Below are 23,805 nucleotides of genomic sequence, written 5' to 3'. Positions count from 1 at the left end.
TGAACACGATAACTCAAAACACTTTAAGATGGACGTGTGAAGTTTGGTTTATGGACTTTAAACCAAATTTGTAGATATTTCTATCAAATTTTGAATAAAATACATGCAAACGAATTTATGTGATTAACTATTCGATTACATGTGCACAAGATAACTATAAAATGCAAAGAGTTAGATAGATAAAATTTGATACGCAAGATTAGTCTCTAAATTGTTAATAATTATCAAATTTTGAACAAAATTTGCCATTACATCAATGAAATTTGGATCTTGTGATTTGGAATTTGTGATCTTGGGTCTACAGATATATTTCTTTATGAAGTCTTTGTTACAAATCGAGAAAAAAAAACAAAAAAAAAACAGTATCTGTCGTAAAAAAGGTATTCAAAATGTATATTTGCATGCTAGATTCAAACCAAAGATCTATAATTCGTAATTATTGTTCACCAATACCATGCAAGACATTTGCAGCCTACCCAAGGTCGACAATTTCAAGAGGGGTCACATTCTTTATTCGGAAATATGCGAGAAAATTTAGAAGAGACCCTCTCACTGGTGTATTCATTAAAGTAATTTTTCTATAAAGATGTCAGAATAAAACAAGGTAAATAATGTGTTTTTTTCCTACATCAATTCAAAGCAGTAATAACGAAAGAGTGTTCATTTCCCTTTACAAAATATCTTTGTTCACTAATCTTTCACCAGCAGTAAATTATTGCTGAATTTCTGCACTTTTGGAAAGAAACTTGCTCATTTTGAATTGCATAGCATGAGAGAGGATGAGAGAGCGTAGGTGAGAGCATAGGATGAGAGAGCTAAATAAATCTTGGTATACTTATATAAATATTTATGACATTCCTCTCTAGACTACGCACTTCTTTCAATGAAAGCATCTTCATTTAGAATATATTACACCAACTGGTCGGCTAAATATGGGTTTTCATTACACTTTATAAGGTGAAATGTTTAATTTCTTCATTTTCACTATGCGATTGTCGAGTCCTGTTTTTTGCTCGAATAAATTATTTTGTTGCCCTTAGAAGTTTATTTTATATAATGTGTTATTTAAAATTTTATTTAATTATCGAACCATGTAACAATGGAACTATTTTATAAAAGCAATGCAAATATGCTATATTTGCCTATAAAAACATTAATGGGAACAAGATATTCAATTTTTGTAGGTAAGGCAAATTCAGATGTAATGGTTATAAATGAATTTAAAAACATTTGAATTCAGTAATGATTTGTGTTTTAAATAAAATATCACAATTTCATTACGAATTTTAAACAAATTTCGAGCAATTTATTTATAAAGACTTATTAGATTTTAATGCATTTTAAAAGACGCATAAGTGAGGGTGATTTCTATAAATGGTGACAAAGAATAGTAGGTGAATACATGGAAATTTAAGCAGGTTTTTTTAAACTTGAAATAAATTTATCATTTTAAATATTTAGTGGTGTAGATTCTTATAAAAACAAGATTTTCACCAGCATATCTTTTCTTGTTTTCTATTTTATAAAATTAAAGTTGTCTTCAACCATTTGTTGATTAAATGACTAAAACGAGCATTAATAAATTTCATTTCTTTGTATTTAAACCATTGGATTTCTAACCTTTATATTAAAACATATAATCCAATATAAGAAAAAAAAAAGGATGCGACAAAAAGAAAATAGTTTTTTTTTTTTTTTTTTTTTTTTTTTAAATTTAAGAAATGAATGGAATTGAACCGATTTTGTATGTTAAAAGAAAGAACATCTGGCGACAAAAGCATAAATAAAGATGATCAAGTGAAATATTCAAAAATATGTTAATTTCGAGATTACTCAAAGCACCTTTAAAAAAATAAATATAAGCGATTAAAGGAAGCTCTAATTATTTTACCTTGAACTGTCCCAAGGCTGAAAAAAATTATTTCGTTTCATCTCATATTCTCCTCCAAATTAACTCCGTCGGATAAAAACAATTAATAAAAAAAGGTTTTCTTAACTTTTTTAGTGGTAAGTAAATAAGTACAGCACATGTAATATTATACAGGTAGCGAAAACGTGAAAAAAAGTTATTTACATGGAATTATAATTTTTTTTTCATTTCGCAATTCTGACCCTGATGGTTTCCTATTACAATTAAAATTTACCTATATACAGCTTAATAAATAGTAAAAAAAAATTATATCGTCCCTTCATTTTTTTTTTTGTTTAATTTTACAATTTTCCTTTCAAAAATATCAATAATTTTTCACTTTGTAAATTTTTTTGCATGAATTCGGGGAATATATCATATTACTAATAAATCAATTAAATATTTTAAAAAATTTATCTTAAAAACTCTGACATGCCTGAGTCGGGATATTCATTTATAATATTTAAGATTTAGAAAAATTTTTGCTTTTGATATTTTTTTTATTTCCGTAACAAAACAGGTTTTAATTCCACAAACTTTACTTATGATAACTTAAGCTAAATATACACAAATATTTTAGCTACAATAGAAAATAGTAAGGTTTATAATATGGCTAATTATGGTACATTTAAATCAAAGGTAAGAACGACATTCTAATCAAAGAACCTACTTTAAAACGTGTGCAGTGAGGAGATAGACAAACGAAATAAAGCAAAAGCACAATTCTCTAAATTATCTCTAAGATCTTAGAACTCGTGAAAAAAAACAATGAAACACATATTAAACAAAGTTTAAAATTGCACTAACAAAAAAAGCATTACTTTATTAAAAGTGTAAATAGTAGTGTTTTGTGTTATTTGTTTGAGATAATTTCGAATAATATGATTTCCATTCCACTGTGCCTATTAAATTTTAAAATATTACAAAATAATTTCCAAAAATATTTAGATTTTGAACACATTTGAAACCACTATCTTATATTTTAAATTGACAATTATTTAGAAAATATGTGCTCTGATAATGAGAGAATTTAATTTTTTTAGAGATTGACATCTCATACATTAATCCTGATTGCATATCATTTTGGTTTAAATTCACTAGAATTCTCAGATTTAAGTCTAGATATATAAAAAAATATTTTAATAAAGCTGATTAAAAATATTTATAAAGCTCAAAAATCACATAATTAAATTTTGATGTAAATTCTTATTAGTTTCATATTGATATTTATTTTGTAATTGTCAAAAGAATCGTGAGTACCAAAATAACATAAACGACAATGTAATGAAAAATTACGTTAAATTTCCAGAAAACAATAAATTCTATTGTACACATATGTAATAATCTTTCGAATAGATTAATAACAAAAATTTTTAAAAAAATAGTTAATTAATTTTAATTTACAGAAAAATAAATTTCGTTAAAGAGACAATTTTTTATTTATTTATTTTCAAAATAACTCAATATAGTTAAATTTAAAATTAAACCTGTTTTAACATTTCCTTTTATCACTAAGTTTTTTCTGAAGTCAAGAACCTCTCTCAATAAGATCTCAAAATATTTTTTTCTCACATTCACTTTTTTTCCCAACATTAAGTTGAAAATAACTTGACTGTGATGTCAGAGCGATTACATCGTGAATGAAACTCTCTATAAAGCAAGTCATAATTGTTAACCGACTTTAATTCTAATTTGTTTACAAATTCGAAAAAAAGACAGTTTTAAATTTATTTATTTTTTAAACTCCCCCATATTGTTAAACTTAAGATTAAAACTGTTTAACATTCCTCTCCATGACTAATTTTCTTTTAAGTCAACAAACATCTCTTAATGCGATCTCAAAATACTTTTTCTCATATGCACATTTTTTTTTCCCAGAGGAAGTCGAAAATAACCATACTCTGATGTCGAGAACGATTATATCATAAATCAAACTCTATATAAATCAGGACATAATTGTTCCTGAAGAGTAACGTGGTGCACGGTCACGTAACCTGACACATTCTAAACAATCCAGAAGAGGAGGCAACAAAAGATTCTGTTGGAAGAAGAGATACTTATCGGTTCCTTACTTCTTGATCTTGCTCAGTGAATTGGTGATCACCGGTGACCTTGTTGATGCACTGCGCGACGCCAATCACGTCACCTTGGAAATTAAGGATCGGTTGGCACATGACGCTCACTGTGCGGTATCCCGTGCGGGTGTCAATATCCTTGTTGAAGCGAGGGTCCTGCAAAAGAAAAACAGAATAATCAATCAACCAGGTGGAATGTAGCAGATGATATATTTGATTTATTTTAATTACTACCTTTCATGTTTTAATCTGAAATGAATTAATTATTATTAACTAACTGAATAAATTATAATTAAACCGAATAAATGATTTGATAATTAGTTTAAAAGAAATAGGGAAAATCATTTATTATAGTATACTTATTTTTCGTAATAAATCATTTATCACGTTGACTGTCATGTGATTCACACCTACTGTATAGTAGACTCATTTTGATTACTACCTTTCAATTTTTAATCATATCATGTGTAAATGATTTAAGAATTAGATTAAAAGAAATAGGAAAAATAATGTTTTAAAGTGTACTTATTTTTCTTAATAAATCATTTAACACATTGACTGCCATGTGATTCACACATACTGTATAGTAGACTTATTTTGATTACTACCTTTCAATTTTTAATCATAGCATGTGTAAGTTATTTGAGAATTAGATTAACAGAAATAGGGGGAAAAAATTACAGTGTACATATTTTTCTGAATGGGAAACTTAGCACGTTGACCGGCATGTGACTCACCTGTGAGTCACACCTACTGTCTAATTAAAATACTCCTTCTCTGTTTCAGAGAATGAAATATTTTTTTAAATCATAAACTGAGTAAATGATATGGGAATTAGATTTTAAAAAATAGAGAAAGAAAATTTTTGCAGTGTATATATTTTTCTTAGTGAGTCATTTAACATGTTGGCTGCCATGTGATTCACGCTTACTGTATATTAGACTTCTTTTAATTACCACCTTTCATTTTTTAATCATAAACTGAGAATATGATTCGAGAATTAGATTAAAATAAATAGAAAATGAAAATTTCTACAATGTACAGATCTTTCTTAATGAGTCATTTAATACGTTGACTGCCATGTGAATCGCTTGTGATTCACACCTACTGCCTAATTAAAATGTCCCTTCACTGTTTAAAGGAATGATATATCAATAAAAGAAGTATCTGACTAGATCTATATCCCGAATCATAGGAGTTTGTCATGGCAGTGAAAAAGAATTTGGAATTTTAAAACACTGCTTTTTTAAGCTCCAATGGACCATTAAGAAAAGTCAGGTATCGAAAATAAAGTTAATTTATTGCCAAAAATTATGTTCAATTATAGTTACTTTCCGTCATAATCTTGGTGAAGATTCAGACCTATATCATAGTGGATCTGAAGTCTTATATTTCTTCGAAGAATATTGACCAACTTTTTTCGAAGAGAATATAAGTAATCTGATCGATTGGTATAGTAAATCCCTGAATCTTCATGACAATTATGTTGAAAATTAACTATGATTGTACATAACCTAAGGCAACAAATAAAATTTCTTTTCAACACTTATCTTTTTTATGGCCCTACGAGACTTAAAGAAACAGCCTTCGTATACGAACCAACCAGGTCTACTAAAAAAGTTAGAATATCTGAATATATCATGACTGAAAAGTTTGAAATCTGTATATATCTGTATATCACAATTCTTCAAAAGGCCAAATGAATGATTGAGGATTTTTATCCACTGATGTTTTAGCAACGAAGTCGATGAAATGGAATTGGCAGAAACAGTTTTTCATGTTGTTCATACAATGTCTTTCATCAGGTATTTAGAACTTATAACACTCAAAAATATAATTTAATTAATAAAATTGCCCTCAATAAACAAAATTTCTTTTCAAAGTTTATCTTTTTTATGGCATTACGGGACTTAAAAAAACAACCTTCGTTTACGAACCAAACCAGGTCTACTAAAAAGTTTTGAGTATCTGAATATATCATGAATGGAAAGTTTGAAATCCGTATGCCAAGATTTAAAAAAAAAATTTTTTTTGAGTATCTTTATCCATTGATGTTTTAGCAACGAAGTCGATGAAATGGAATTGGCAGAAACAGTTTTTCATGTTGCCTAGGCAAATTTTTGAAGATTTTCATCCATTGATGTTTTGGCAACGAAGATGATGAAATGGAATCGGCAGAAACAGTTTTTTATGTTGTTCACGCAATGTTTTTCATCAGATATTTAGAACTTAGAACACTCAAAAATATAATTTAACTAATAAAAATGCCATCAATAAATTTTTCCATAAATTCCATGCAAATTTTAAATTTTAAGCATTGTTTTAAATAGCATAACAATGTTATCAAGCATTCTATAAAATTATTGACTCCATATACATTTCACAGCATAATGTTAAAACTATACAAAAAATAGCAATAAAATTAGGATTTCCAGTATGTTAAATATTCATAAAAGATTAGCAGGTTAATTGATAGCACCTTTCTTACTGAAAACAACGATACGTGTGACAGTTTACGATCTTTGAGTCATATAACACATACAGATAGTCCTGTTTTGCAATCCCTCTTTGTGTTGTTTTAGATTCCATAGTACGCATCTGAGTAAATCAATTTTACGATTAGTGTCAACAAACACTTATGAAGTCACTGAAAAAACATTCCAAACTGCTATACGGATGAATATTTTATTTATGACCAAATAAAACTGGTAATAAAATGACAAACGTAACTATCATTTCCCCTTTCAGTTTTCAACACTTTGTGCATATGATTAATTCTTGATTTTGAAAATTTATGCAAATAGAACTGTATGAGCAAGGTTAGGCATTCATCTGAGAGTATAAAAAATCATTTATAATGACACATGTTTGAATTTATTTAATTTAACATATATATTACACCATAGAATGCCGAAAACATTAAAATACTAAGCAATATATATGATAAAAACTAATTTTAATTGTATATATTTTAGAAATAATCCAAATTATACCCATTATTTACCGTAATATAATAATTATTTATATTTTTTTTTTATTAAATAAAAGTGTCAAAATTTTCTATTTAAAAAAATTGATCAAATGTCTCTAATTCTGCTAAGAAATGGATGAAACTTTTAATGTTACAATTACATATAATACAAAACTTGCGCCTTATACATAATATCAAAAAATAGCATATTATATATGAAAAAGCGTTTTAATGGTGGTTATATAATGTAAATAAATAAATATTCAGATGTCACACGAAACGCTTGCAAACTGATTGTTACGCAAGCATTCGATTATCTAAAAATAAGTTTTCAAGGCATTCGTCCAGTGAGTTTTCCTTCAAATCATTCTAGATATGGATCTATCGTATGCATAATCTTTGTCGTCAACATCCCATTTTCTCATCAAATACAAAATCTACAACAATGAATAAGTTATCATTCTAAAGGAATTTTTACTGACTTTAATAATAGCATACCCACTTTATTCAAAAACAACATTATTTGTCATACATTTTGAACTAAAAGAAATTTCACGTTTCAGAAAAATTCTTGTTCATCCATGTGACGCCTGTTGGAAACTGAAGTAACCAGAGGGAGTGGTGTCCCCAAATTTTTTCGCATGGTCTGTAATAAATGTACTCGGACATTGGTAACCATGTGCCATTAACTATTAATAGTCATGAAAAACCCTAATAGCGTGCGATATTTGGAGATTTTTCTTGGCGATTAATTAAAGATATGCAGTTAAAATGAAATCGAAAATGCATGTTGCACTTTTTTTTTCAACAAATGGAAAGTAAAATTAGATATAAAACTACAATTGTAGTCAAAATTATAAAACAAATACCATGTATTTAAGCCATTGAATTTTTTACATCTCGTGAAAATACAGACAGATAAATGGTCAACTCCTTGACAAGTTTTTGTTTCTGAATTAACAGGTATCTGTAATTTAGATCTTAAATCAATGTACTAAATGTTAGCAGTTTAGCGCTTTTTATTTTATATTTATTGTATTAAGTAATATTCGAAAAGTCGGATACACAGACAAGTTTCTTCTGAATGGAATTCTTTGGAAATTTAATAGAAATTTACAAATTTTGTGTAATGATAACATATCAAATTTCATCGTTTTAGTTCGAGGCGTTTTTTAGTCAGAGAAAAATAATTCAAAAAATGAGTTTTTTCGACTGAAAAAAATCTGAAACACAGAAGTAAGTCAACAAAGAATACAAATTTTTGGACGATAACAATGGTTTCTCTTTATATACCTCATACACGAGAAAGTAAAAATTTATTTTTTCAACATATGTCTTAGCGAAGTGCGTTGTTTTGATCACGTCCTTGTTGTTGAAATTCCTATCTCTTCTGTGCTATTTTGTATTCAATGTTTGCTTACTAGTTAATATTGCATTTATAATTTTCTATCTGATTCTCTTAACAAGTCCAGAAATTTCTATTTTGATATATATTTATATTTTTCTGAAGGTTTTTGGAAGTTATTTATGCAGTTCACGCGGAAGAAAATTAGAGTTTATTACGTGTCTCTTTACTTTTTTAAAAAGCTCTCTCACTTTAAAAAAAATATTTTTAATTAGAGATTTTTCCCAGTATTTTACAACAATATGTATATTTATATGGCTAGGTTATTTAAAGGTGAATTATTTTGGGGCGATTTCTTACTAAATGTAATCGTGGCAATATTTTTGCTGCAATATTCTGCTGCTCGTTGAGATTTCTGGTAGTTACTCCAGATGACGGTCTTTTCATGATTTTTCGAATTATGAGTATGTTTTTGACGTGATTGGCAAGAAACCGAACACTAATTTTGCTGTACATCTTGTTTTTGTGACAATATGTATATTGTTTTTCCGCTTACTATTTGATATCAAACCGATAAAAAGAACGCGAAGAAATGAGTATGAGTTATCACGGAAAAAACCTTGGCAAAAAATCTAATGAAAGATGACAAGGGTTTGCAATTCAGATTTTTTAAAAGTAACCTTAAAAAACATTTCGCCTTAGAAAAACGAATGAGCTAAAACCCAAAACTTCTAGTGCAAATAATAAAGCAGCAGCAACAAAGAATTCGATAAAATTATCATTATCTACATTACTGCACTAGATGAGAAGGATTAATAATACCCTCAACCTTTTGGTCTGCATCATTATTGGATACAAAATCCGAACTACTGGTTTGGCATCTTGCAATTGATCTAAGTTTTTTCTATATGTTTAAATTGACTGATTTATCAGTATGCGAAGAAAAAATAGCAAATTTCTATATGCTGAGTTTTATCTGCAATTTTTTATACTGTATTTTTGCTTATTCATTATATTCTTCCTTCAGGGATCAAATTGAAAGTTATTATTAATATTTTCTTTCAACATTATTTTTTTATTCGGTATTATTCAGCATTATTTTTCTATTAATGGATCACTATTCGTTCCAATTTGAATGTAGGCACTAGTTTTGACTGAGTGTTCGTGGACATTATGAATAGAGAATATCCCAACAAAAGGAAAGGAAAGGAAACAAAACTTCCAATGTTACTATACATTAAAGATCCAAAGCATTATGAACACCTAGTCAGTTACATGTTCTGCTACTTCTGGTCTGCAAAATAGCTGCAACCTTCCTTGACATGGATGTCACAAGTCCTTGCGGACTGGTTGCACCAAATGTCAAGGGAGGAGTCATGTAAAGTCGAAATACTTCAACATGGTGGTGTTTGATCTCTGAGCTGCCTTTCCCTGAAATCCCGAATGTGCTCAATCGGATTAAAATGCAGCGAATTGGGGGGGGGGGGCAGGATATTAATTTGAATTAATCACTATGTTCCTAGAAGCACTCAAAAACAATTTCAGTTTTATGACAGAGGACATTGTCCTGCAGGAAGATTCCATTTCCATTTGGAAAACAGACGCCATGTAAGGGTGCAAATGATCTGCAATTAGGTTCAGATATTCGGCAGGCTTTCATGGTCTGCTCTACCACAACGACGTGCTCCAAACCCACCAGGGAGAACGTTCTCCAAAACATAATACTTTGCTTTGAAATAATTATGGTGCAAGCATTTATTTACAGCTTTTATAGGAAATACGTCTCCTGTCAGATTCAGCATTTCTAACAATCCCTTTGAAAGAGTTTAGTTATTTATTGAGAACAAAATATTTTTCTACATTCTGAAGATGGTAGCAGAGTGGAACTACAAGTGGCAGAAAGTAAACATTAACTTTATATATATATATATATATATATATATATATATATATATATATATATATATATTAATAAACCGACAAGTTCATTATTTAAAAACTGAAGTGGGTTCTTTTTCACTTTTTCTAGTCCAAAAGAACGTAGATTGGTTACTCATTTTACCCATAAAATAGGCTTTTCTTAAATTAGAGGAAGCAGAAACTTATTCTGTAATAAATTTCCCGATGATCTGCTTAATTGAAAAAAAAAGTTTAAAACAAGAAACTGATACTCGTATGATAGCACTAGATTTTTACAATAACTATTATATTTTGTAATAAATAGCGCATCATACATATGTTATTTATTATATTTAATCTGAGCAAACTAAGTTAACGTATTCTGATATCAGTCACATTTATGCTTATCATATAACTGTCACGGTGTTTGATTTGACACTATCGCGAAGGTTACTAAAACTATTACGAAGGTTACTAGAGATGACAGAGATGGCATGTCACCATGAATCACAAAGAGGAGGTCCATGCTGCCTCTTAAACAGATGACATTAAATCCCATCACGTGCAGCTAATCCTTTGAAAAAGGAGTTGTGTTGTCATCGGTAAAATAATTATTAATTAGACTCCTTAATATGTTGACGTTGAACCAAATTTCTAAAGTCAAACCTTTTACTTCTCATTTTTGTTGATTGGAATCGGGTGGGCATTTTTAATGGACAAGAAAATCAATGGTAATTATTCGAAAGTACTTTACAAACTTATCTGAAAATAAATACATGAAATTCTCCACGCATAGCGAGAAAACTCATTCTGATTTGAAGTGGCAGGCGGAATTTTTTATCTAACTCTAAAGAATTAAGAGATTTTATTATTTCTAATTAGTAGCATTCGACATATGGAAAATATTTTCAAAAGCGTATATATTAATATTAAATTTGTAGCAAAAGTTTCAGCATTTTAATAACAACTCACAGTAAACGAGCTGGTAACCAAAGGCAGAAGTTCAATGATTTGCAATTAATTAACATTTCCGATATCCTTAAATTGCATTCAGAATACTTGGAAATAAAATGAGGAAAGGTGCATTCGTATTTTAGTTTTCCCCACTTTAAATTATATATTATTTCATAAAGAAAATTTGCTTCTAATAAAAATAAAACCATATTTTAAAATATTTCATAAAAATAACAAGGAAAGGATTCTTTATTAATTTGCGACAGAAAATATTTTAATTCAGAATATAAATGAGTCAAAATGTTCTTAGAAGATGATTCATGCACAAAGACGAATGACATGATATGATGAATAATATATAGTTTTTTTATTATGATTTTTAAAAGAATCGAAAAAGAAAAGGGAAAAAAATGCAGTCATAGAAAAAAATGATTCCCTATTGAAATCCAATAAAATATGCTCTCATTATTTGAATTCTCAACTCAGATTAAGCACCGCTTACAGACAGAGAAAAATGCACTCAAAGAAAAAACAAGCGTTTGAAGTTCTGGACACCTGCCTTTTTTTATGTGCCAGAATACGAATCTATCGATTCGCGATGAATTCATTTCTCATAGCTGATGTTTTCTGTAGAGATAAATCATGTTTTCGAAGCTGTGTTTTATAAGCCGCCTTTTACGAAACATCTGCTGCCTAATGCACGTGATTATTGAGAATTCAAGTTCTGATAAACAAGATTTCGTGCAAGTAAGAAAACTTGATAAATAATTTCAAAGTTTGCAAAAATATTCTGGAATTTTTTTTTTAATTTTAAGAAATTTTTAGAAAATTTGAATATTTTTTGAAAAATATTTTTCAAGGACAATAGTAAAAAATCTTAATACCCTTTGTCGTAAGAAATATGTATTTTCAAGTAAAGAATTCATAGAAGAAAAGGTCTCAGAAATATAATATGAAATAATTTGTACTATTAAAAGTAATTAAAAAGGAAACAAATTATAACATACACAGACATACTTATTATTAAAATTATTTATTTAATTGAATTTCCTCTGACGATTCTTATAATATTTTTAAAGACCATTTTCCTTTGTAAAAATAAACTAATAAAAATTTGTTCATGAACTAGCATTTTGTACTAGAAAAAAATATACATCTGAAGGAAAATATTAATTCAGGAAGAAAGTTCTATAAACTCTTTAAGAGAATTTTATCAATTTTTGATAAAGTTTTTATAATATATTTTTGTTATTTGTTAACTAAATATTTTGTAAGCCCACAAATTGTTCAAGAATAATTTATTTCCCAGATATTACCTATGTGCTAAAATGACAACTGAAAGGCAGTGTTGTAGAACGTAGATAATAATTTTTCACATTTGTGTTTGATTCAAAAGCTTTCATCTTTTTCAAAGTTAATAAATTTTTAAATCCAAAATATAAATAGTTTTCTTACTTTATGAAAAGAAAAATAGTTTTATTTCTTTGTTTCTTTCTTTTAAAAAATATTTTGAAGAAATTTTTTGCCTTTATATTGACAAAAAAAAAAAAAATTAAAATAGATTGAAGACCAAATAATTAACCCTTAATCAGTAAAAATAAAGTATGGTTTAGAATTTATAATACGCGTTCATGGTTTATTCCTGGCTGAACTCTTAATTTTAATTCAAATTGCACTTAAGTAACGAATTGCTCGCTGCAGTCGATCTCTATGCAGGAGCTTTTGCTAGTTTGCCACTGAACTATACACAAAATCAGATCAGATTCTTCTGAAATTACTCAGGAAAGTTAACTGCGCCTGTATGCTGAGACTAAAATGAGAATGTGACAGAATCGCTTTAATCCATAGGAGCTCCCATACTTTCCCCAATTACAGCACATTATATCACAAGAACATATATAGTATTATCATATACTTAAATCATATATAATGTAGTCTGTATTAAAATAGTATTAGATTCTCCTGGAATTCACTCAGGAAAGCAAACCGCTTCTATATGCTGGGGCTAAAATCAGACTTTTATCTTAGGTGATACGTAGATGATCCAAAATTGCTTTAATCTGTAGAAGCTCCCATACTTTCCCTAATTACAATACATCACATAAAAAGAATAAGTTGAGCATTTAAGTACCTTGAAATAACACATATTTCCGTCTGTATTAAATTGTGTATCAGATTCTCCTGTAATTCACCCATGAAAGCAAACTGCACCTGTATGCAGGGATGAAAATCAGACTTCTACGTCACGCGATATGTAGATGATCCAGAATCGCTTTAATCAGTAAGGGCTCCTATACTTTCCCTAATTACTGTGGAATAAATCAGATGACTAAACAATGCTATTTTTGAGCAGTAAAGCTAGTTTAAATCTATATTATTTTATTTGTATTAAAAATAAGTTTGAATAAGTGAATATTGATTATCAAAATAATGTAAAAACATCTATCATTTTTATTTTTAAAGTAAGAAAATTTTTAATAAAGAAATTTTAAGCAAACAGTTAGATTTTCATAAACACGTGATTAATTTTAATTCAAAACTTAAATTTAAACATAATTCATTTAATTATTTTTTCAATATCATTTGCATTCTCTTATCGTAATTTATGCAACTGTGGCTGAAAAATAGCAAATCGCACTGCTTAAAATTTGATATATTACTCCTTTAAAATATTTTAATGTATTTAATTCTAAAATATTTTAATGAAGATAAAATTATTCATGTATAATGTTAGCGGTGGAAAAATCTTTGAAGAAGAACAAGAAAATATTTATAACTTAAGATAAACAATGAAAATTAACAATAGAACTAAATATCGCTTAATCTTGTGAATAAAATAATTGTTTTACTGGCCTTAACTGAGATTATGCCTAACGATTTTATATTATTTTGTTGAATAAAACATTTGTTGAACTACATTAGATTTAAAGTTTTAAATTCAGTAAGTGAAAACATGTAAAAATTTCCTTAAGAATTTATTCTAAAAAATTGAAAATTATTGAAAAGATAACAAAGAAACCAATTTAAATTACTTACCGTTAATGCAGAAAATCTTTAATTGCATAGAAACCGAAATTCCACTCTAAATTTTTTTAATTAGCAATAAAGAATCTGAATCTTTTCAATTTATTTTTATTGCCTCCAGCAAAAGAATTTAATGATCATTATCTTTTCATATTTATTTGTCTCAGTTGAGCTTTAATATATTTTTAATTATGATAATAATAGCTAAGAAAAAAGCTTTTAAAAATTTGAAATAATTAGAACTGAACTCGACATATAATTTCATACATTAAATGTTTAGGAAGAAAATTCATTTCTAATTACTTATTGCAAATTCATTGTCCTTTAAAGCTAAACTGAATGTTATTCTTGTTATTTATGTATTTAAGTTTTAATCAAATCAAAAAATCGTTTGCTTTATATAATGAATAAAAATGTTGCCAATATTAAAATATTTTTAAAAACTTTTAACTAAGAACTTTCTTAACTTTTGATGAATAAAATATAATTTCTTAAAAATTATTAATTTAAATATTTATTAAATTTTTTTCGTATTCTGCATATTAAAATTATACGTCTTTTAATTTTTGGTAATTATTCAGTTTTTAAGATTAAATAGAAACCTTCTTTTTACCATTATATTTAATTCTTTCAAATCGTTTGCTCATATCCAAGCAAAATTATAGAACAATCAATAGTTAAAAAATTATTATTCATTTGGTATATGAATATAAAATTTAAATTCAATTAACATGAAAATGAATTCGGGAAATAACATAAACAAGTATTTCATATCAGAAAAATAATTTTAATTTTATCATACTAGAATAACTTTTCTGCCATTGAGAATTAAAATGAATCGATTATATCGATATTCTTCTATGATATAATCGAAGATTTTAATAATAATTTAAAGAATGGCAAATTTTAATTGTTTAAAAACATCATTTGAATACTTTGTGTCAAAAACTGTTCAGCCAAATATTTGTTGCGGATAAATATTTAACATTTTTTTAAATATATATTTAAATATCAACGGATTTAAGTTCAAATCGGTCAACAAAACTGGAAAAGAGTATACACTTTCTGTGCATCTCTGAAGCCATAACCCATCCAGTGAATTAATAAATTAATTTAAACCAATGGAATTGAATCATTAAAGGATACCAAGTTAAGATGCTTATATTGGTAAAATTCAATAGTAAGCATTAACATTTTGGTACTATAACTGCAACGAACGTGAAATTTTTTTCTAGAATATTCCTTATTTGAGAAATATTTTAACGATTTAATATTAATTTCAGTGAGTCTAGAATTTTATCATTGTTAATATAATCGCTTTTAAAATTAATGCTATCACTTTTCTACATCAATTCATAATCACTAGAATTAAAATACAGTTTATCTTTAATGCCAGTTTAAAATAATTTATAAATTAATGATTAATTTTTTTAAAGCAGCTCTCACATGCTAATTAATACATTCAAATGCACTTAAAATGTTCCCAAAGTAGAAGTTTATGTTCTTTCAGTATTTGGTGCATAATCTGTTTTTGCCTGTTTTAGAATTTTTGGTAAATGATATCAAAATTTTAATTTCAGATACTAATAATTATACATGACATGTCATTGCAACCCTCATAATCTGTCCGAAGAAAACAAAGCTAACCGATCTATCATATGAAACTTATTGCTTCAGCGACACGATACAAAAGCGTTTTTTTAATTGTTTAATCATTAGAGATGAAAACTAAGTCCGCTATGAAAATCCAAAACCCAAAATGCAGTGGATCTTTCCCAAAAAGTTGCTTTTGTGTGTTTGTCGAGTATTCGTGGAGTCGTTCATTCTGAAGTGTTGACACCTGGACAAACTTTGAAAGCATACCTTTACTATGAACAATTGGATCGAGTAAATCAATCTTTAAATGAAAAATACCAAACGACTGTCACCAGAAAAGGCATGGTACACACATGCAACACGATAATACAAGACCGCATTGCGTAAGACGAATCCTAGAAAAAATTAATAAATTGTGATAGGAGTTATTGTCTCATCCACTGTACTTGCCCGATATTGCACCATTGGATTTCTATTTATTCCGATCTCTACAACATTTTCAAAGTGACAAAAAAATTTGAAAATTCGGGTGATATCCAAAATACCGCCCCCCAAAATTTTGTAACAGCAATTAATTTTTATCGATTAGGCAATGAAAATTTGCACACTAGATGGCAAAAAGTTGTTCATAACAAGGGTGATTACATTATTGATTAAAAATGAAAACTTTATAAAAATTTATCTCTTTGAATTTAATGTAGAAAAGTGACATTACTTTCCACCCCCCCCCCCCCCCCCCCTTAGACATATATTATTCCATGTTTTCTTTACGATTAATGAGAAAATGAACATAACTTTAGCTTTTAACGTGTTTATTAACAAAACGAATTTCAGCATTCATATAGTTAAATTTCGTCAAATAAATAAATAAAAACACCATTGTTTAAATTAAAAAATTTGCAGTTGATCATAAATATTTCAATGAGAGAGCTTAAAGAGCGAAAGATGATTTATGGAATTTTAGTTACGCTTACTGACGATTCATCGTGCGTGTGTTTGTTGACGCAAACGCTTAGTGAACGACATCAGACCTCACTTCGAATTTCCCAAGAGCCCACGGGTAGGATTCCCGCCATTTTATTGCTTCAAACCATCAGTGCAGTAATCTCATTATTTACATTGAAATTCCGATTTACGAGATTACGAAGGCAGGTGAGCAAATACACAACCTCAAGTTGACACAGTTCCTTAACAGCGATAATAAAGCTCTCCATCAGATGGAAGATACTGAAATGCACATCACATTAGAGTCAAAGAACTCTCAATAAATCGTTGGTTTCTGTAGCAATGGAAAATGAGATATTGTTATTGTATCATTTTGATTATCGTATGATTGATTTAAGACAAGGAAACGGATATCGAAGCACACCTACAGGAAATGTTTGTTTTTTTGACGCACTTAACGCATTTGAATTCGTGACGTTTTATTTTAAAACGTGACCAACTCTGTAGTACGTAGACGCCTACGTGTTTAAACTCACGAAAGTGAAAATGCAAAGCATACATTTAAGAAAGGTGACATTCTAATATTAAGAAACTTAAACGAATTTTATTGTCTTTTTATGAACCTCATTTGCAAGACTCCTATAAAACGACATTAATTAGATAACAAATACAAATAAAAATTTAATGTATTTCATTTCGAAACATATTTAAAGTATTTATAAACGTGACCAATTATGTTCTACTATGGAAACTAAGTATTTAACTTTACGAAAGTGAAAATGTAAAAGCATACATTTGAAAAAGAATTCTAATACTAATGAACTACTTAGCCGAATATTGTAGAGAAACATTTTATAAACATTGTTTGCATATCTCTTTTGAAAGAAAAAAGATGAGGCAAAACATGAAAGATTTTTTTCATCTTTTTAAATTCGCTTAGTAGATAGTCCATTTTAACTTTCTCGAATACCTAGCATAAAGAAGGCATAGTAATTCTCAAAAAAATCGAGATTGAGAGTTTGATGAAATTCCACGCTTTCGAATTTTCCGAGTTCGAAAAATACATTTTTGGAAGATATCCGTCCGTCTGTAAAAAACGTTCTGAGCTAAACGGTTGAAATTTGGTATACTGTCTTTACGCCAAATTTTCAGATTTCTATCAAATTTTAAATAAAATATGTTCAGAGAAAGTCCGTATGTCCGGCTGTTCGAATATAAGTTCACACGATAATTGCAAAACGAAGAGAGCTAGATAGCTAAAATTTGATGGACACATTTAACATCTTTAGTGCAGACACTTATCGAATTTGGAGTCGAATCCAACAAGGGAGTGACCGTCTGTCGGTCTGTACTTTCAGAAACATGTTAAAGCGGTAACTACAAAACGCAATGTCTTAAATGTATCAAATTTGGTATAGGTTTTTGTGACTGCATGCGTGAATTTGCGTTGAATTTTTGTTTTAATAGATTGAAAAAAAACGCGTTGGTTTTTGTGTACTATAAGCCACAGGTCAAGGATTAATCGCCAAAAAAAAAAATCTCACCAATGTCCATACAAAAGATTCAGTCAAAAACGTTATATTCACGTCAAAAGTTAATATTTCATAACTATTGTACGCCAATGCAATGCAAGACGTCCTTTGGGTAATACCTTTATTAAAGAGTATGTGAGGAAGAATAAGGAAGACCCCCCCCCGGTTTTAAGCCAATGGTTTAACAACAGTAAAAGGCAGTGAACAGTAAAATAGGAAGAAAAAAAAAAGAGACGAAAAAGAACTTGATTCACTTCTCGTAAGGAGTTCCACTTCCTTCATAGAGGAATAAACTCCTCTCCGACTTACCGTGGATCACAGTAGTCATAAGAAAATCTAAATGATCCTTGCGGCTAGACTTTGCATGAGAAAGATTTTGTGTTTTAATATAAAAATTATTGCAGTTTCGTTTATGTGTCTGAAAATGGGAACGAGAAGTTCAAACAACTCTGATTAAGAAGATGTTCTTCATTTATCTCACTTACACACACATCTTGGGAGGCCCGTACTGTTTTATGTGCAAGGGAACTTATTTGAATTTGGACAAACTCTAAGTAATTGTTTTTAACGTGAAAGGTATTGCCATTTTGTTTATTTGTTTGAGAAAAGAAACGGGAAGTTCAAGCAATTGTCATTAAGAGCAAGTTCGTCTCTTTCCCTCACTCACACATACATCCTGGGAAGGCCCCTATTTCTTATGTACAAGTAAACTCATTTGCGATTGGACAAACAAGCCAGACCATCATCGGTGTAATTGAAGGATGCCTACATATTTGCGACATTTGTGAACCAGTGGGATTGGTCTTGCTAAAACTTTCTCTCATACTCTGTAATAAAGATGCTATCTTCCTGCTCTCACTTGTGGATCTTGGATAAAGTTGCGAATGTCTTGCTTATCTTATTTGCACAACATGCCGAATAGCATAGAAACGGTATCTTTCCGATATTGGCCATCATTCAGAACATCGAACAACATCGTGGGAATATCGTTCAATACCTTGTGCTAATAGGGTGTCATTGGCGAGAAATAGTTACGAAATATTGATTTTTGGTGTGAATCTAGCATTTTTATAGAATTTATCATGGGATTATTATTGGCAAATTATTCCTCAGATGATTATTTTTGGCCAATAATTCCTGAAAGGCCATTAAATTGACAAATAGCCAAGAACTGAATTTGTATTTTATTTAACTCATATATCCCAGATATTCTCTATTAGAAATTAAGATCAAGGCAACTAACTACCGTTCGTAATCTGTGCATTATTTGCGAGTTAGTAATATTTAAATCAGTGGACAGCTTAAATAAATGTTCCAATTGCTCAAAGCATTTTTCTTTTTTCCACTTAATGCTGAGACATAAGGAAGAAACATTCCAGAATTTATCTGCACGAACTAATTTGCATCTTCTCTTCATCACTCATAAAGCACACACTCAATTTGTCTTCAAATCCAATTGCTAACCAGAGAAGTCGATTTCCATCTCTCATTTGTCAAACTGCTTGTATTTCTTCCTTCATTACAATGCCATAAGCATTGTACCCATAAAGCCCGTTTAAATTAGTTTTTTTTTCATTAATATCATAGGCGCTGGTTAAATATTTCACATAAGACAAAAGGTATGCGTGCTAGAAACGAATGCGCTTAATCTTTTTATGTAATTGTATACTGTTTGCCTTGACACATAACTAAGCCTTGTTTGAATTCAAGGCTTTGAAAAAAAATCCAAATGGCTTTTCTATCACCACGGGGCATATTTCTTTACATCAGGTTTAATTTTTTCGATTTTCCTCTCTCTCTCTCTCTCTCTCTTTTTCTATGATGGTCGGAATTTTGAGAAGATTAGAAGACATCTTACTTAACAATCACATTTATATGCCAAAGCTTTATTTAAGATCATTAATAGGTATTTTTTAAATAAAAAAAATCCAATGTAAATAAAAAAATATACAAATATCCAACGCAGTTTGTCAGAAAACAAGTTCTTATTCACAACAACAATTATAAATACTACACAATTATCTTTTTAATAACAATAAAATCGAAAGTTTCAAATATTTTAGCAGATAATCTTTTACTTTTAACACCTTAAAACTTACAGATATTTTATTTTTATAATAATTCCGGGATATATATTTAAATTTGGCTTCACATTAAATAAAAATATTTCCAAACAAAATCCGTATAAGAATCTGTTATCTAGAATAAAAATTTAATGCATATTTCAAAATAAAAAAAAATGAGCTCTGTTTTCTTACAGAGTGCCAGGAATTAAGTTATTCATTTCTTATTTGTCCATATAAGTTTTTTGAATAATTTTTGTTTAAAGATAGATTAATTCTCTTATCGAATTTTCTCTTGCTAGCCGAAGAAAGAAGTTATTTTTCAATATTTGTGGCAAATGTTTCCCATCTTTTATCCTGGATATTATATATATATATATATATATATATATATATATATATATATATATATATATATATATATATATATATATATATATATATATATATAAGCATTATTTTATGTGAAGCAGGATGCAGTTTTGAAGACAGTGAAAAGACTTTCGATTTCGTGATGTCGTTTTATTTCATTTTGAAGAAACAGATATATGTACAAGTGATGAGCACACAAAACGACACAGAAAGGAATGAGGAAAAAGCTCTTGAACATTTTATTCCTGTTCTTATATAACCTAAGCTTTTGATAGGGAAAATATTTCTTCACAGTACTAATATATTATTAAGATTTCAATAGGGATTTTTGATACTCGCGTCGAAGAGGCAGGGGAAACACAGGGATCTTTTAAAAAAGAATTTGTCTCCTCAGCGGTATTTTGTCCCTTTACGCGGGGTGTGGGAAAGTTTGACTTTTTGCCGATTCAGCAATTTTACATAGCTTCTCTTGAATTAATTAAGAAGAGAAAGTGGAATTGCATCACGAAATAAGAGAATATTTTTAAAATGAAGTTACTATGGGCTAAATTAAGATAAAATCTTGGAAATTAATTAAATTGAAATTAGAATTGAAATATCATTACATATATATATATAAATAACACGAAAGGCATTATGAAAATGATTATTTCAAGATACAAAATTCATTCTACTAGTATTAAACATTATAATAATCATGAAAAAGTGAGGAAGTTGGTATTAAAGACTGTGAGGAAAAAATGTGTCCCAAAACGTAAAACCGTAAATATTTGGAATAAAGAAATTATTTCTAATAAAAAATTCGAAAATAATCTATTACTATATTTACTAGTACAAGCAGAATGTATTAGAATTGCTATGAAAATAATAAACGAAGAAATTATTTGTTATTCCTCCTCAAACAAAATTTTCTGTTCACTCTCAAAATATAAGCTCGTTTGGGCTAGTTGTTTTCTTATAATGAAGGGATTGAGAACGGAAACTGAAAAATGTAGTTCTCCTCTTTCGTACATAATATCCAAATTATAATTCACATCGATAGTTATATCGCCGCGAACTGCATATGAAAGCACACTCTACTATCTTATTACAGGTAATGATTAGAGAGTTCCATTTATATATAAAATGGGCGTCATTTCCTCAACAGATGTAGGCCGAAATTTAATGCAAATATGAAATATGAGTATTTTTGAGCTATTAGATAGTATTTTTGAGTTACCGCGTGCGCATGTATATAGAGAACAGGAAGACTCGTAATTGATGAATTAGATACAAATAAGAAAATTCTGAGTAAAAAAAAAACTGATAATAAATTATTACACTTACTGTAAGAAATTGTGTGTTCTCTCCACATGCAAGCAAAAAGGCATTATTCCATAAATGAATTTTTGAATTCAAAAAGATTAAAAACATTGAGATATATGAAAGTCTCTAATAGTATATGTGTTTAGAGTATGGACAGACTCGTAATTGATAAATTAGATGCAAATAAGAAAATTCTGAGTAAAAAAACTGATAATAAATTATTACACTTACTGTAAGTGATTGTGTGTTCTCTCCACATGCAAGCAAAAAGGCATTATTCCATAAATGAATTTTCGAATTCAAAAAGATTAAAAACATTGAGATATATGAAAGTCTCTAATAGTATATGTGTATAGAGTATGGACAGACTCGCAATTGATGAATTGGATGCAAATGAGAAAATTCTGAGTAAAAAAAACTGATAATAAAATTTTACACTTACTGTAAGAAATTGTATGTTCTCACCGCATGCGAGCAAAAAGACTTTATTCCATAAATGAATTTTTGAATTCAAAAAGACTAAAAACATTGAGATATATGAAAGTCTCTAATAGTATATGTGTATAGAGAATGGACAGACTCGTAATTGATGAATTGGATGCAAATGAGAAAATTCTGAGTAAAAAAAACTGATAATAAAATTTTACACTTACTGTAAGAAATTGTATGTTCTCACCGCATGCGAGCAAAAAGACATTATTCCATAAATGAATTTTTGAATTCAAAAAGATTAAAAACATTGAGATATATGAAAGTCTCTAATAGTATATGTGTATAGAGAATGGACAGACTCGTAATTGATGAATTAGATGCAAATAAGAAAATTCTGAGTAAAAAAACTGATAATAAATTATTACACTTACTGTAAGTGATTGTGTGTTCTCTCCACATGCAAGCAAAAAGGCATTATTCCATAAATGAATTTTCGAATTCAAAAAGATTAAAAACATTGAGATATATGAAAGTCTCTAATAGTATATGTGTATAGAGTATGGACAGACTCGCAATTGATGAATTGGATGCAAATGAGAAAATTCTGAGTAAAAAAAACTGATAATAAAATTTTACACTTACTGTAAGAAATTGTATGTTCTCACCGCATGCGAGCAAAAAGACATTATTCCATAAATGAATTTTTGAATTCAAAAAGATTAAAAACATTGAGATATATGAAAGTCTCTAATAGTATATGTGTATAGAGAATGGACAGACTCGTAATTGATGAATTAGATGCAAATAAGAAAATTCTGAGTAAAAAAACTGATAATAAATTATTACACTTACTGTAAGTGATTGTGTGTTCTCTCCACATGCAAGCAAAAAGGCATTATTCCATAAATGAATTTTCGAATTCAAAAAGATTAAAAACATTGAGATATATGAAAGTCTCTAATAGTATATGTGTATAGAGTATGGACAGACTCGCAATTGATGAATTGGATGCAAATGAGAAAATTCTGAGTAAAAAAAACTGATAATAAAATTTTACACTTACTGTAAGAAATTGTATGTTCTCACCGCATGCGAGCAAAAAGACATTATTCCATAAATGAATTTTTGAATTCAAAAAGATTAAAAACATTGAGATATATGAAAGTCTCTAATAGTATATGTGTATAGAGAATGGACAGACTCGTAATTGATGAATTAGATGCAAATAAGAAAATTCTGAGTAAAAAAACTGATAATAAATTATTACACTTACTGTAAGTGATTGTGTGTTCTCTCCACATGCAAGCAAAAAGGCATTATTCCATAAATGAATTTTCGAATTCAAAAAGATTAAAAACATTGAGATATATGAAAGTCTCTAAT

General features: G+C 28.5%; 1 protein-coding gene across 6 annotated transcripts in view; it reads right to left on the bottom strand.

The window, feature by feature from the left end:
* The window catches only part of LOC129983942 (cGMP-specific 3',5'-cyclic phosphodiesterase-like), a 562,482-nt gene that overhangs the window by 124,995 nt on the left and 413,682 nt on the right, over positions 1 to 23,805 (bottom strand). For all 6 annotated transcript variants that reach the window (XM_056093672.1, XM_056093673.1, XM_056093670.1 and 3 more), the window contains one exon: positions 3,982 to 4,140. In XM_056093672.1, the coding sequence (XP_055949647.1) occupies positions 3,982 to 4,140 (159 nt within the window). The remainder of the gene's footprint in view (positions 1 to 3,981; positions 4,141 to 23,805) is intronic.

Source organism: Argiope bruennichi, chromosome 9 (assembly GCF_947563725.1).
Source record: "Argiope bruennichi chromosome 9, qqArgBrue1.1, whole genome shotgun sequence".
In the NCBI taxonomy this organism is placed as follows: domain Eukaryota; kingdom Metazoa; phylum Arthropoda; class Arachnida; order Araneae; family Araneidae; genus Argiope; species Argiope bruennichi.
The sequence above is the reverse complement of the archived record's forward strand: the minus strand, read 5'-3'. Positions and strand labels throughout refer to the sequence as shown.